The sequence below is a fragment of the Diadema setosum genome, chromosome 3, assembly GCF_964275005.1.
Source record: "Diadema setosum chromosome 3, eeDiaSeto1, whole genome shotgun sequence".
NCBI classification, from domain to species: domain Eukaryota; kingdom Metazoa; phylum Echinodermata; class Echinoidea; order Diadematoida; family Diadematidae; genus Diadema; species Diadema setosum.
Genome location: NC_092687.1, coordinates 2428773 through 2445320, shown reverse-complemented (window position 1 = coordinate 2445320; position 16548 = coordinate 2428773). Strand labels below are relative to the sequence as shown.

The following is a 16548-nucleotide window of genomic DNA, read 5'->3' as shown; positions in this document are numbered from 1 at the left end:
ATTTAGAAGGATACCATGGCATTAAGTATGACAGACATAAGGATATTTGTGACCCTGCATCACAAAACAAACAAAAAGTCGCCAGACATGGATTTTTAGCTGAGGACAGATTCTGAAAGAGCAGACTCTACGCTGTAAAATGATGTGTAACTCATATCAAATGGACTCCCCTAACCTATCTAAATACTAGAATGAAAGTGCACACTCTGGGAAAGTGTGAACTGAGAAAAGAGGCTCTGAAATACAGGGTCTATTCAAGCGCTTAATCTTTACCGAGCCCTGCTAGCTGTACAATGAAAGGGACAAAACACAGGATGTAAACCACCAGAGCAACAACAATAAAGGGATTAACAGATTAAGCTGAAATTGAGCTAGTTCTATTAACAAATTCTACCCATGATTAATGCCAACTTTCAAAGCAGTAGATTTATCCTTTCAAAAGTCATTAGACTTGGAAAGTGAAGAGTGTGTACAGGATTTCAAGAAATGAAAAGGGGACACTAAGACATACCTGATCATTCTATTCTTCCCCCAAAATGGGTTGTAAAAAAAATGCTGAAAACACACTTTCCCATTCATGTTATGATCCCAAACTAAAGAATAATGTAGAAGAAGGATAGTTGTTTCAGAAAATATGAAAAACTCAAGATTGACTCTGTTGACCCATTTCACCTTTTTGTGAGTCCTCACGTGAATTCAAGGGGTGTGACTTTTTGTTCTTTTTGTGATGCACGGTCACATTTGAATGGTCTGTTTCCATACCTTCTGCTATTTTCTTTAAAATGTGATCATTTGGTCACCATGCTTCTCCAGGAATTTTAATGCACTTTTATAGTGACCAGATAAAATAGCACATGCAGATATACACGCATATATATGTGAATATATTTACAAACATTATACAATAATATAACAAATATACTGTATACGCATAAGTAATTACACTTTCATTTGCACTATGTAAACTGCACATGCTTGTAGCTAAAAACTATTCAAGCTTATTATAGAACAGGAGTATACTATTGTGAGCACAGTGGCAAAACACAGCTAAAGTAAAATTTATAGAAATTGGATAGATTTTACCACCTTGCTTCCATATTTTTAATTTTTAATTTTTCCTTGTGTGTAATAGAATGTTATTTTGTTGTAATTAATTACTAATGTTCATAAATTTTAAACCCTTGCCAAAATGAATGTCCTTGATAATAAAGTTGAATTGAATTGAAGTTGAATAAAGTTGAATAAAGTTGAATTGAATTGAAATTGAATTGATATATCCAACATATAACAGATATAAGAACAAAATACGAAGGTAATGCTCATCTCAACCCTATTTTCCATGTATCCTCAAAAGACATGGCAAATTTCCTTCAAAGATTGGTCTGAAACTCCGAAACCGAATCTTGAAAATGTTAACCTCATGGTGATTTATAGCTTAAGAGCACTGATAACAACCTTTTTTTCAGAGAATGGAAAATACTGTAATGCCAAAATCACTTTGGAACAACTTTAAATGCTTTTATAAAGGAATAAATCCCAAATAAGATGCATTTGCACAGTGCCCTTTCAATGTGTGAACAAGTTTTTTTTTTTTCCATTTTACTTAGTATAGCGAGGCAACAAGTGATTAAAGATTTACAGATATTCTCTCTTCTTGCTACTTTAACTTTAATACATGGAACTCTGCAACATCAAGACAGACATACAATCAACAGCTCGGACACAGAAAAGAAGGACATAGTTTACATTGCAGCAGAAGTTCAGACAGTGGGGGTCAAAGGTCAAAGGTTAAGAGAGAGTCACCTGACAAGAGTTATAGGAGCCGGATATAACTCGACCCGAGTACCTATGCCGGGACGGAACGGTGGAGGTGAGACGAACGCTCATTACGTCAGACGCGGAAGAACAATGGCGCGGGGGCTTTAAAGTCAAGTTTGTTTTAAAGAGATCGCAGATGAGTTGGTTTCGATCAGATTTATTTTTCGGGAGTACACAAGGGGAGCATATAAGAAGAAAAATGAAAGAAAAAAAGTGGAAATTAGACAACTGAGGAAGTGGCAAAATGATAAACACAACAATCATGTACTGCAGAGAGACCAGAAATTACTGAAGAGAATGATCTCCACAAAAATGCACACAGGTATCAATTTTAAGATTATTTTGAAAGAATTTTGTTTTAGCAATTTATGATGAGATAGTGATGACAGAAGACAATTATTAAACACAGAAAATAGCACAGACCATTAAAGGCACAATGTTGAAGTTCTTACAGATTGATCATGAGGGGACTTAGTTTCACTATTTAGATTTTAATTCAAGGTAAAACATAAATGAAATGTAAGCATTGCCTCTAAAACATTGAAATCATAACATACTGTGTTGCAAAGATAAATGTTGAAGCACCGCAAAAGGAATTGAATTGTAAAATAAAGAAACAAAAATGCACGCTTTTCAAACAAACAAAAAACTAACAAGTTTAAATCAAAGAAAGCAAATGAAATAAGAATTTTCTTTACTATTTCACACAAAGAAATAATAACAAACACTCTACACTGCAACCAAACAATCATTGTAGAAGGTTGGACCAATTTGGCAACATCAAGAATGATGAAGTTGGCAACAATAGATCAGAAACTTTTTCAGTAACTTGCAAGTTGCTAAAAGAGTGATTGACAAGTCATCAAAACTAAAAGCAAGGCAATTTGTAATGGCCTTTAGCAGCAAGGTGCTGTTTAGGGCTCATGAAATAGAGTCAGAATAAAATTTTAAAGATCTTTTTTTAGCATGAGAAAAGAAGGCAAGCTTTAATCAACAACTGCCAGACTGACTACCACTTCACATTCATTTGTTTCGTTTTTATTCATAATCTTGAACCAACTTACATTGGAAAAAGCAGTGGCTAACAGCAAAGTTTCATAAACATGATGTCAGCCTTCGTACAGAATAACCATTCTACTCTTCCAACTGACCAGCAATTAACATGATCAAGAATTCACTGCCATTTTAGCATAAAACTATCATTTTCAGACGACATTTTATGTTCCTGCCTTTCTATTTCAGTTTACACTAGTCTAATTTCATTAACAGGAAAGATCTTTAATGAAACTTACTAATATGAAAAACAAAGCTTTGGCCAAGGTTTGGCTGATGACAGAACATAATCTTGACTAAACACCCAGAATTAGTCACTGTATATGAAAATGTGTACTATATGATTAGGCAGTTGATGTCATCAAAGATGATTTTCAAAGGTAATTAATTCAATGTTTCTTCCACTTACAGTTTCAACAGGTATTGGAGGCTCACTTCTTCTTCCACTTGTCACCGTCTTGTGAGCTAACAGCAAGAATTGAAACAAAATATATATAAACATGAACATATCAATTAATAAGTGGTAAGGAGTTCTGAGTTCATCTTTAAATGTATGTATGATAATGGTAGAGTTTCACAAGACGAATTATATGAAATATATATCCAAAATATATATGCAAAAGATACATCCAAAATATATACAGAAGATACATCCAAAATAGAAAGGAAAGATACATCAAAAATATATATTACAGATTAAAATCCAACACAAACACAAATGAACTTCAAAACATAGAGAAAATTATTTCCTACAGTACAATACAAATATGTCAAAACATCAGATGAAAAATAAGGAAGATATGAAATTTTGAAATTCAACATTTTTTGGAAAACATTTCCTGACCAGTCCTTATGAATGTTCATATGAGTGAGTTGATGATGTCATACCCTCATATTCTCTTTAATGTATGTAATACATGATTTTTATTCATTTCTTCTTTTTTTTTTTTTTTTTGTGGGGGGAGGGGTAAACATAATTTTCAGTTAATACAAGTACAAGTATGTTAAAAAGGAGACATTTGTCAGAATTAACATTTGTTCTTTTTTCACTTTCTTTTGAAGTGGATATATATTTTGGGGTGGATTTCCTCTTTAAAGATATATCCAAAATATACACATTATACATACATCATGATGAAATATATAGTAGATCGCTGATATGGTTGTGGCATATACACCCTATGTCTAAAAACAAACAAATGGATTACTTAATATCCCCTAATTCCTTTTGTGTCACTAATATGACCTTTCTGTTAGACTGAGGCACATCGCTACACAAGGGCGGGTTCGTTAATGCAACACATGTATTTGTTGATTTCCTCAGTAAAAACTTGAAATGGAACTGAATATGTGGAAACTGCACAAAAAAAAAACTGGTTCACAACATTTATGCAAATCTCTGCACAAAGAGGGGAGTAAACGATTAACTTACATGGCTCAGTGTCGAAGGACATGCTTTTCCCATACGACTGCAGGATCTTCCTTCGTGACTCCTCCCCTCCGTTGCTAGGGCTGAAGGAGCGTATCCGGGGGCGACCGACGTAGTTAGGGGTGGGGACAGCGTGGGTGGTGGCGGTGGTGGTGGTGGTGGTGGTATTGTTGGTGGGAGGGACAGCAGACGGGAAAATGAAAACACGGTGTTCACGAGTCTGGTTAAAGTCAGAGAAGGGCGGGGAGCTATTCCTACCAAGGCTTCCATACCCCATCCCAAATCTACCAATCACAATGCAGCACAAGAGGAGATGGGCGGGGCTAAGGGAAGATGAGCAGGGCAAGAGGGAGGGGCTTAATGGCATGTGAATAGGAGTGGACTCAACAAAGAAAAAAGTTTGAGATGAATACAGGGATAGCCTTTGATACAGTCACATAACATAAGATGTCAAGTTAACATTTCTTTTAACATAAGGGTGCAAAGGCATCATTATTTTAAGACACAATAGACATACCACATGGTGAATGCATACAAAGGACAATGAATGAAATGCAAGTTTATGAAATTCACTACGGGGAAAATACACATATTGAGAAATAGTGAGATTGCATGCAACTGATCATGAAAGAAGCAATAAGTAAAGAACAGGTAGACCAAAGGTACAGTACATGTCAAAGAAAAGGGGCTAAGAATATTGCAAGTAGTGTAAGACAAGAGGAATAGGAAACATAACCAAGTACAGAAAACAGCAAAGCCAGATCAATGCAAAAAGGAGCTTAAAACACACAGGTTTAAAGAAAAACAGCAGAGAGCAGGAAAGAATATGATATAGAGAATTTAGAGAAATAGTCAAGGAAAGAGGAGTTTGAAGAAGCATGACATATATTATTTCTCAACATATCATATACATAAAAATATATGTATATAAAAAAATCATATATATATATATATATATATATATATATATATATATACACATATATATGTATGTTAACATATATGTATATATACATACATATAATGTATATTATATACATACAAATATACATAAAACATGCATATATTACATGTAAACAGGCAGAGAGAGAGAGAGAGAAAAGGTATGGAGACAGGATGAAAGGGAGGAAAAATAAAGGAGGAAAAGACTGAAACAGAGAATAGCGGAAGGCAGAGAAATATATTAAATGAGAAGAATAAACATATGGAATATATGTCGTGCCATCAACACAAGTTTATTGCATGCAAGGCAGACATATATGACATAGATGGATTGGAACACACAAGGGTATTTTCCCCAGGGGGGAGTCATGCATAAGCTTGACATAGAAAGTGGACAATTTATTAAGCCAGCATTTTATAGCATTGAATGGAAGGGGCTGGAAATGGAGTTAAACAGGTTGGCAAAAAAAGGCAATGTAACATCACAAAATAAAATAAACAATAATATGTGTTAAAGAAATTGGGGGAGAGAAAAATGTAAGCTAGTGCCAATGGAAGTAGGAAGAATTAAGTGTCCGTTACAATTGATTGCGCAGATTGGACAGTGACATTTATGTGGTGTGAAAGAGGAAAGATTTGCATGGAAGATTTGGTTTGGAAATGACATATCATGATCATGTTGGTGGCAATATAAAAAAGTAATATCAAAACAATTTCACAAAAAATTTTATATCAGACATTTTATAAATCATTTTCAGCATATATTCGAAATTATATGCATATTAAAAATGGATTTAATTGACAAATGAATAAAATACATTTCACTTCTTTTTTGGAGAAAATGTGTCCAGTTCGTATCAGTAAGTTACGGGAAGAGTGGTTTGTCCCACTAAGTAGCAATAGGAGAGAGAGAAAAAAAAAATGAAGATTGTAAAAAGAAGCATCACAAAATCATAAAAAGAAAAGAAAGAAAGTAAATTCAGAGTTAAAGTAGTTGAGCAAATCATTGACACATGCACAACGACAAATAAGAAGAAAGAAAGAACACACAGATTAAAAAGTTAGTCAACTCCAATCAAGAATGGGAGAGAGTCATTTTTTATGGTCAGTTTATTTGTTGCCATTCGAATGCAAATTTTTAAAAGGAATTGAGAACAAAGTTACTTGGATGATCATTAGTGGAATGAAGGATATGGACATATAATGGAAAAACTGCTATGGTTAGTTTGTCAATAATAATGTTTCCGTGAATCATATAGACCTCCCCATTGAATGGACATTTACAAATTCAAGAACAGAAAACAATTTAATGAATTATCACGTGTTGTATTTGTACATTCATATTAGAAGATAAAAATCAACATTTGAACAACAACCAAAAAAAAAAATATCAGCATTTCATCGAGGCAAGAGGGAAAAGAGAAAAAGAGAGCAATTGCATTAGCTCTGGAAAACCTTAAAAGGGAAGTAGAATATTACAAAGTCAGCAATATGATGAGCATTAAAATTGATATATGATGAGAAAATGTTAAAGGATGAGGTCACCTTTATAAATGTGCAGATTGAGTGAATGCAGCCATATTAGAAGAAAACATGAGTGACAATCTGATGAAAATTGGACAAGACAAAAATTCAGTGTCGTCATCACTGGATGAAAAGACTAACTACAGTTTGTGATGTCACATGTATGGAACTATATTAAAAAAACATTTATTAGGGGAATTCCACAAAATCTAATTTTTACAAAGTACACATTCCCTCGACAAGTTAAAAACAAGATTATACAGAGGGTAATATTACTCCCCATGCCTTCTGGATGAAGCAAGTCAAGTGTTCTTTAATTATTCGAGAAAATTTAAAATATCTTGAGTTTCCTTCATATTTTCTTCGTATGGTTCTACACATGTGACGTCACAAACTGCCTTGGTCTTGTCATCCAATGTGATGGCAGCACTGAAAATTCACAAATTCCTACCTTATGCCTGGATTATTCAATTTTTCTCAAACTTTCACTGAAGTGTTCTATCAATATTGCTGCATTCACTCAATCCACACATATACTATTCAAAGGTAAACTTATCCTTTAAAGGCACACTCAAAGGAAACGTGATTGGACACCATGGTAAGAACCTGTTTAAAAAATTGTGTACAGCTTTCACACTGATCTTAATTAAGTACACAAACAACCGAAGCATCTTGATCAAAGTCAACAGTTAATGATGCGTGTGCATTTTGATGTAAACACATTCACTGTCACATGGTGGATGGCCACTATTCATGGTTTTTGAATGAAGTTATCCAAACAACAGTGACTACAGTTTTATCCCTTTCAGCTGCTGACACCAGCCCAGAGTCATCACATGACATTCATGAACATTGGCTGCCAACTGTTCTGAAAACAATATGTGACCCTGCATCATAAAACCCAACATAAAAGTCTCCAGACACTGATTTTTAGTTAAGGGAAAATTCAGAAAGAGCAGACTCTAAGCTTTAAAGGTAGGGGATACCTTTTACAGACCTCCCAAAATGCAGCAAAACATTAAATATGAACCTCAGGGGACTTGTTTAGGCCACTGCTGAGAAATTTGGAAGTCAACAGTTATCTACAATTTGAATAATGCACAAAACTCAACTACTCAGTAGTTCTGTGTGTCAGCCACACTTAAGCCTTTTTGTTGCAGTCTTCTGTATTTTTTATCTATAAACACAAATCTAAAAGTATAAGAGCTGATGTAATAACATAATAGAGTGTGTGGCAAGAATGTATATAGAAATGTTTGTAAGTTTTCATGAACTTTCTTCACAAAATATACATGATGGACACACATGCAGTGCATGGGTCTGCAAAGGTAGCCTAGTAGTGTACTGGAATTTACTGTGAGCCCCGAAAAAAATTCAGTTCAAAATCTAACAGTCAATAAAAATGTACTAAATGTTACCTTCCACTTTCAATACTTTATGGGAGTTTCTAAAATGATACTCTCTTCAACATGCCACTGTATTTATACAACTCTTCATTTAAGGCATGCAAATGGGATTCCCTACCTTTAAAATGATGACGATAACTCAATTCAAATGGACTTTCCTAACAAATCTAAATATAGGAAAGAAAGTTCACACTCTGGAAAAGTGTGAACTAAGAAAAGAGGCTCTGAAGTACAGGGTCTATTAGGCACTTAATCTTTAACCATGCTGGCTGTATGATTAATGGGACAAAAAAAAGAAAGAATGTAAACCACCTGGCAGAAACAATGAAGGGATTATCAGATTAAGCTGAATTTGTGCATGCTCTATCAACAAACTCTTCATAAATCAAATGTCAAATTTCAAGGCAGTAGCAGTATACTTTCAAAAGTGGCCCCCATCCATTTCGGCTTGATTGCTTACAATGGTGGTCTCCTGCATTCAATTATCTCTGTCATTTACTGAAAAATATTGTATATTTTATTTTATGTTTTTGTGTATGTATACTGCTCAATGCAATCACTTAGGGCCTATGTGTATACGATATATTTGTGTACTGTTATCGATTTATTTCACTGCACTTGCTATCCTTTGTCTTTGCAATTTTGAAATTTGTATTCAATTTGTATCTGATTGAATGCAGAAATAAATCAAATAAAAAAAAAGTTATTAGAGTTGAAAATGAAGGATATCCTAAAGATTTTCAAGAAATGAAAAGGGACCTCTATACCTGATCACACAAATCTACAAAAAAGGGTTGTGGGAAAATTGCTGAAAACACACATCTCCATTTATTCTATGACCCCAAGCTTAAAAATAATGTAGAAGAGGAATAGCTCTTTAAAGAAAAATATGAAAAACTCATAATTGACAAACGTCACCTCCATGTAGTCCTCACATAACATCAAGGGGTGCCACCTTTTGCTGGTTTTTGTGATGCATGGTCATAATTGGATGTGAATTTAAGAAAAGCTGGTCTCAAATGTGAGATAACCCGTTGAGGACTAGTTGATTATGCTATAACACACATTTCCCATTGACACCTGACCGAGCATACTCCAGACTGGTCTTCAATGAGTTAAGGAGCCATGACTAACCTGTGAGGGGCAGACTTGGGTGTGCCTGACCTCCTGGAGGGCGAGTCGGGAGCCATGAGAAAGTTTCCATCGCCGCTCCCGGACGACTGCTGGAATGCCGACCGCGAGGGCGTCCTCTTCGGACTGCTCGCCGAGACGTTTGACGAGATGGAGCCGCGCCGTGATACATCGGCGGTGGAACCCGACAAGCTCGCAGCGCACTTGATCGTGCGGTAGATGGGATCGACGGGCTCTTCAAGTGAAAATATCAAGATAAAGCGATAATATTCCACAGATTGATTTTGTCTATCAGCATTGATACTGCTCAACAGAGACCTTTATTGATGGATAAGATGGATAAATACTAGTCTGCATCCTACTTTGGCATAAGGAAGCAAGCAAAAGCGTACAAATGCTATTTAATGATCACAATGTAACAATCGCTTACATTAACTGCATTGCAATGTAATGACATCCAAAAATGGAAATACTAACTTTCAAAGTCACTGCAAGTGAAGAGTTGGTTCGCAAAAACCGATACGTCCATATTTGCCAAATGGAGATATTTGTGATTAAAGGTCAAGAAAGATAAAGAGAATAATAAGAAAATTTGTGCTTCTTTTGACCATAACTTAAAAAATGTACCTTTATATGTAGTGACCAGTATATCATTTAAAAGGCATTATTCTGTATTTTATGACAGAGACCGTACTTCAAAATCTTCAAAAATGGACTTATTGGTTTTTGCAAACAAACTCTTCAAGTGTTTTTTGGGGGTAAAGAAGTGGTTATACTGGACATCAAAAATGTATGCATCATGACAAATCAAGCAGTTAATACATCAAATGTATAATATCTTCCAGTTTTTGTAAACAAGGGGATTCACGACAAGAGTTATTGCAAAACACCAGCAACTTCACTGAAGGTCTTATTGTGGCTTGGTCCTTCTAAGCACTATTCATTCTGTGCTTATTTACGTCAATGTAGGGCAATTTTTCAATCAGTTGTCATAAAACACAACTCAGTGCAAGGATTTCATTAATTTGAACCAGCCAGTTGTACACTATACCTTCTTTGATGCTTGCTTTGACTTCATTCAAACTCCTCGTGTCGAGATCCGATGAACTTTTCTGTCTCCTCAGCATTTTTCGCTTCTCTGGCTGATCATGCAAGAGATACATTAATTGAAAAAAAAAAAGTCCCATCATAATCCATCATAATCCATATTTGACAATTCAGAACTTATTTGCTATACAGCTACACCATCACACTTTCCACGACTGATAGTCAAGGAACACTCAAGAACAATTTACAAGATTGACTTCTCACTTGAAGTTTATAGAAGACATTATTGGACATTGGACATAAATTTGTTAGTGCTAACAATGAAGACTTCAATAGGTTATTATACATACTATGTGTATGTGTATTGTATATGCGAGAGACGTCATGGGTATGTCTTGTCACAAATCAAGCCTCGAGGACAATCACATGAGTGATCAAAATAAACAAAACAAAAAACCCAGTGATGAAATAAGACACCTGTATCATATCTCTCTCTCTGCTGACAAAATATGGGTCATTTGTTTTATAGAAATCAATGTCATTGTGAAATTTCATTTTCTGAAAATATCACATCAGTTGCAAAATCTTCCAAAAAAACCCCAGAAAAATGTCTTGAAGAATACCACTTATACAGTCTGAAGCAGGTAAACATGAACTGTTGCATCAAACACACACACACACACACACACATTGAGAAAAAGGTGAAAGGTCATTTTAGGTGACATTTGTACCACTGCAAATGATAGCAACTCACACAAACAGATTGTAGCATGACCGCACATGCACGTTTGTTACATGCATATAACTTTGCGTGAGTGTCAGAGCAAAATTTTTTACAGAAAGTAAATGGCAAACTGCAAGTTTAATGATACAATTCCATACATTCCACGATAGAATCCCAAGGCAAGTGACATTAGGTGTTAGAAGGGAATACAAAATACAATTCAAATTATGACAGTGAAAAAAACTCTGCAACATTAACTCTTTATGTGCCACATTCGCACGCCCCACTCAGTCGATGGCGTGCCAACTTCGCATATTCTGCTCAATCACACAAACCCGCCCAAACCGATCGATAAGTCGCCAAATACCATGGTACAATGAAAGCGTTTGTCGTGGTTCCATTCCTGTGACACGTAGCTTGCATTTCATGTGGTGATTGAATATCAAGCATGTGAAGTGAAGTTCCTTACTCGATTTGCGACCAAATTCAAACTTTCTCTCACTATTTTGTGTGCAGAAGTAATGACTGTATACAATAATGTATTTACTGGTTATTCAGAAGAAAAATAATCATAGATTTGTCATACAATTTACATCAAAATAAAGGTTGTTATTTTCTCTACGACTTTGTTCATTACATGTCGAGGGTAACAAAAATCTCTAAAATTACATGGATTTGAAAAGCATAATGTTTTCTGAAAGCAGGACTACGTTGCTGTCTCAAAATAATGTGGCACACAGGGGGTTTACACCATGGCACATAAAGAGTTAAAGTTCAACTCAAAGCAGTCAGGATTGATAAAGTGATTAAGAAAGTGAGTGTTGTTCTAGTTTATTTTTAATTGATGTCCTCACTCTACAATATTTTCAAAGAAAATAAATTAATGATCAGACATCTACAGGAAGAATTGTAATAATGTGAAAGTTCACACTAGTCTCGAGTCAAGTAAGAAATTACAAAGTGACACATTTTTCAGGACTTTGTGTCATCTCCCAGTATCAAAGTTGAACCAAAACTTTGCACTATTCTCATTACGTTTCTGCATAGAATGATTCATGCTTTAATGTTCCCATAAACAAAATGTAGCAGCCTGCAAATGTTTGTCCTCAACAACAAAAAAAAGAAAACAAATATATTTTGGAGAAAACTTTAAAAACATGCCATCTGACATGAAACTATGAAATGTAAATTGAAATATATATTTTTTTTTTGACAGAAAATGTCCATTAAACCTATATTCATAAATCTGAACAAAATAATAACATATGTGTGTGTCATAAGTGTGCCATGACATATATTTTCTTGATTTGTATATCCAAAAAAGAAAGAAATAATGAAAGGACTTGTAGGAAGGCAAGCACACAAGGGCAACTACGGTATAAGAAAACTTTGCAGTTTCAAGCAGACATGGCATTTGACACATAAAAGCATTTGAAGACTTCTAGTGAAATTCCTTCACTCCTACGTGTATGCCGATTTAAATATACTATCTGTTCAGTTTAAACAAAATATTTGTTATTGTTGATGTTACTGTTGTTGCTTTGTTTATACAAACTAATGTATTTTTAGGGATTGAACCAGACAGATTTTCATTGCCCAATACAATGCAGGTATTTCATGGAGGAATAACCATGCCAGGGTTTGATTATCAAAGGAGGTAGGCAAACACAAAAACAAATGTCTAGGTCTGAAGCTGGGTGGTCTTTACAAAAATATTTCAGTATTTCTACTGGGAAGCAAAATCCAAAAATATTTTTAAGCAGGTAAATTACATCATAAAATAGGTCAAAAATAAGCACTAAAAGAGCACAGGAACCAAACGCAACACTTGCACTTCAAAGGTTTGCATTCCAAATGCGTGGTCAGTGGACAATTCCTATATAGATTTTTCTTCCCCAAATATTTAATGTTGTCCTTGACAGAATGCAGGAATATGGCATAGTGGTGCCATCACAAGTTTACTTTGGTAGCATACGATTATAGCTTTAATGACTAAGAAGAAAACCAAGGGTCCAGGCATTTGATAAAGTGGGCACCCTCAAGAGAGGGTTTGTCATTTCAAACAGACATTCAGCATCACTAAGATAAGAAATTCCCTGCCAAGGATTTTTCTACCTACAGCTGATGCACACAAAGTATATGCTTTGGTTTGTTTGACTGCATTAACTGTATTGATATAAAATAGCTTTGGAAGATTAGGACAGGCAAGCTCAAAAAACAAAGAATTCATAGGACAAGCTGCTGAAATGTAGGCAATGAAAAGAGAAATCTAGTAGCTAAATACTTTAACCCGTTGAGGACGGACTGATGTTGCTACAACACTCATTTCCCATAGACACCTGCCCGAGTATACTCGGGACTCGTCCTCAACGGGTTAATGTCGACAATTTTGGAAATGTGATGTCCCCTTTCTAGTGTATGACATTTTTGTTTTTCTTTGCCTATGATGTAATTGCAAAGAAATATCAGGATTGTTTGCAGTCTTAAAATATCAAATATTATTATAGCAATTGACACACTATATGTTTCCATTCCACAGATAACCTATTTTAGATGGCATATTGCAATTACCTTACTGGAATAAATGAAATGTTTCAGGGAAAAAAAATTTCTTTGAAAATAAGACAAACCATCATATGCGTTAAATGAAATTTAGGCATGATGTATCAAGTGCACTATAGACCTATCAAGTTGTGAAAAACAAATTCATATATCTATTTCTATAAATACTTGAATATATTCAATCATCATGTAATTTAGACATTTGAGTGATGTTTTACTTGTACCTTGCATGCAGCAATATAGAAAGCGGGCAATTTAAAGCAATGTGTTCACATATGGATGCAATATACAAGTACTCCAGGCATAGGCAGAGGGATTTTTTTTTTTTTGAGGTAGAGAAGGTAACAAAACTGATGCAATTCAGTACCAAGTTGCGAATCTCTCGAACACTCATTTGACGTAAAAACAGCTTCTTGCCTCCGCGACCTTCTTGCTGTAAATGGATAAATGTACACAAAATAACAAATTAATTGAGAACAACCATGGTAAAATCACTTTTCTATCATTCAGCATGCATTCAGTGTCAAGATATTACAAGTAAAGTACAGTTACAAAGTTTAGTCACTGTTGTGTGTATTATTGTTGTCAACATCACATTATGTGCTGAAGTCTTAAAATGTATGACACCGTCAGTTTCATTATGACAGAAAAGTACAAAAACAGGAAATATTAAAGGAAAAAGAGAAACACACAGTTATCTTCAATCAGCACATCTCTCTAGAATTCTACTGATGAAAGAAAAACACAGAAAAAAAAACTCATTTAGAAGTGCGTCAGTGACTGCAAAATCGGTCGGTACCCAAGCGCTGTGATCTCGGAAGCTAAAACGTCGGGAAACCCTCCGAGGGTTTTCAAACTAGGGACAAATGACAATAATAACAAGAACAGAAATATACTTTTATATTTCTTTGTATTCTCTTCCATACTCTATTCACGCATTGCCCAAAAAGAGCACGGGTGGATTCTGTTGCCTGGTATTTAAGCAAATTACATCACACATTACAAAAAAAAAAAAAATGAACTGAAAAACACATTACATAGTGCTGGGATGACAAATCCTTGAATTTCAAAAATGTCAAATGTTCAGGAGAGCAAAAAAAAAAAAAAAAAACATGGCAGCCAAAGAACTGTAACAAATAGGATCACCTTTACTTTGACATGCTGCGGTGGCTTCATTTTTGGGTGTAAGACAGCTAGGATTTGGATTGATTGTCACTTTACTGATATGTGGCAATTAATCAAAGCAAACAATTTTAACCTAATCTGATATACAAAGTCTTGTCAGCCCAGCAACAATAAAATGCATAAACAAATAATTACATGAGCCATCTCAACTCATATCTTTTTTTTTTATTTATCTTAGTAACATCAATGAATTACAAAATTTAATTTCATTTCCAGAAGATAGATATTTGCGGACAAAAGCATACAAAAAGAAAAAAGAAAAAAAAATACACACTTAGAAATGAAAGTTTGTGGTGTAACTTCTAGTAATGGGCAGTGTTAGGAGTATATATAAAACAGACGACATTATTTGTAAACAGAACACTTGAGAAGTGTTTTCTTTTCAACTGGAAAAAATGATTGATATATAACATTACGTGAACATACAGTGAAAAAGTCACTAACTTTCTTACTTTAAAGAAACTTCTACATTTCCACTCATTAGCCTTTGATCTTTAACTTGGACATGGTTTGCAATAATATTTACACTTCACCACTGTATCATTCAATCAGTTCTTTCAAACTAATATTGTCAATAAACCAGCCCATGCAGGCAAAAACAATTTTCCTAAATCTAACTGGAAAGTCACAATGACACTAGGGGGATACTAAGTACTATCTATTCGTTGGAACTTAATTTCTAGACATCTGTACCAGTTGGCACAAATAAAGCAGAGTCAGGGTTAAAGAACCAGGGCCCTCTTTCATAAAGCTGTTTGTAGAGTTATGCATGACTTTACAAATGACTGAAATATGAAGTGCCAATATGTGTGCCTATTTTTTCCCCTTACGGTTTAACAGAGTGCAACTGAATTTCAATATTTCATCTATATTGGGACCAAAACTTGCAACTAAAAATGTGTGTTAACATGACAGGTATGAAGAATCACTATCATCTGCAAATTTCAACTTTAGCTACTGAAATTAGCAATGATCAGGAAACCCATGTGGCTTGCCATATTCCAGTTGTGCGTAAAGTGGTTCATAACTTTACAAACAGCTTTATGAAACGGTCACCAGGGAGTGCTTCATGGAGCTGTTGTTTATGTTACGAACAACTTAAGAACGACTGGTGATCAGTCCTGATGTGATATACTTATCAGAATCTTCATAATTCAGCACAAGAAATGATCACCAGTCGTTTTTAAGTCATTCATAACTTTATGAACAGCTTTATGAAACAGGGACCAGCAGTGCCACGGGGGTGTTTCATAAAGCTGTTCGTAAAGTTACGAATGACTTACGAGCGACTGGTGATCAGTTCTTGTGCTGAATTATGGAAATTCCGATAAGTATAGCACATCAGAATTGATCACCAGTCACTCGTAAGTCGTTCGTAACTTTACGAACAGCTTTATGAAACACCAAGGGATCACAGGCATGGGAGTGGGCAGAGCTTAAATTGGCAGAAAGATGAGTTTATACTCACAGAGGCAGGACCAGAGCAGGCTGAAACTGTGTCCATACATTTGTGATGAATGTTACTCTTGCACACTTTACACCGCAGTCCTTGCCTCATTATTCCTTCCACACAAAAGAAATATATGCACATAGTTTGACCAACATATATATAAAATATATATGACTCTGCATAACAAAACCAACAACAAGTCATCAGATATGGATTTTTATTGAAGGACATATTCTTAAAGAGCAGACTTTGAGCTTTACAAGGTGTATAACTCAAT

At 34.9% G+C, this 16548-nt stretch overlaps 1 protein-coding gene across 1 annotated transcript in view; it reads right to left on the bottom strand.

The window, feature by feature from the left end:
• LOC140226663 (uncharacterized) overlaps nucleotides 1–16548 on the bottom strand; it is a 58955-nt gene that overhangs the window by 6775 nt on the left and 35632 nt on the right. Inside the window, exons 13-19 of the mRNA XM_072307103.1 lie at nucleotides 16290–16384; nucleotides 14004–14069; nucleotides 10355–10445; nucleotides 9307–9538; nucleotides 4304–4383; nucleotides 3281–3336; nucleotides 1804–1920 (exon numbers count right to left, since the gene is read on the bottom strand). Coding sequence (XP_072163204.1) covers nucleotides 1804–1920; nucleotides 3281–3336; nucleotides 4304–4383; nucleotides 9307–9538; nucleotides 10355–10445; nucleotides 14004–14069; nucleotides 16290–16384 — 737 coding nt within the window. The remainder of the gene's footprint in view (nucleotides 1–1803; nucleotides 1921–3280; nucleotides 3337–4303; nucleotides 4384–9306; nucleotides 9539–10354; nucleotides 10446–14003; nucleotides 14070–16289; nucleotides 16385–16548) is intronic.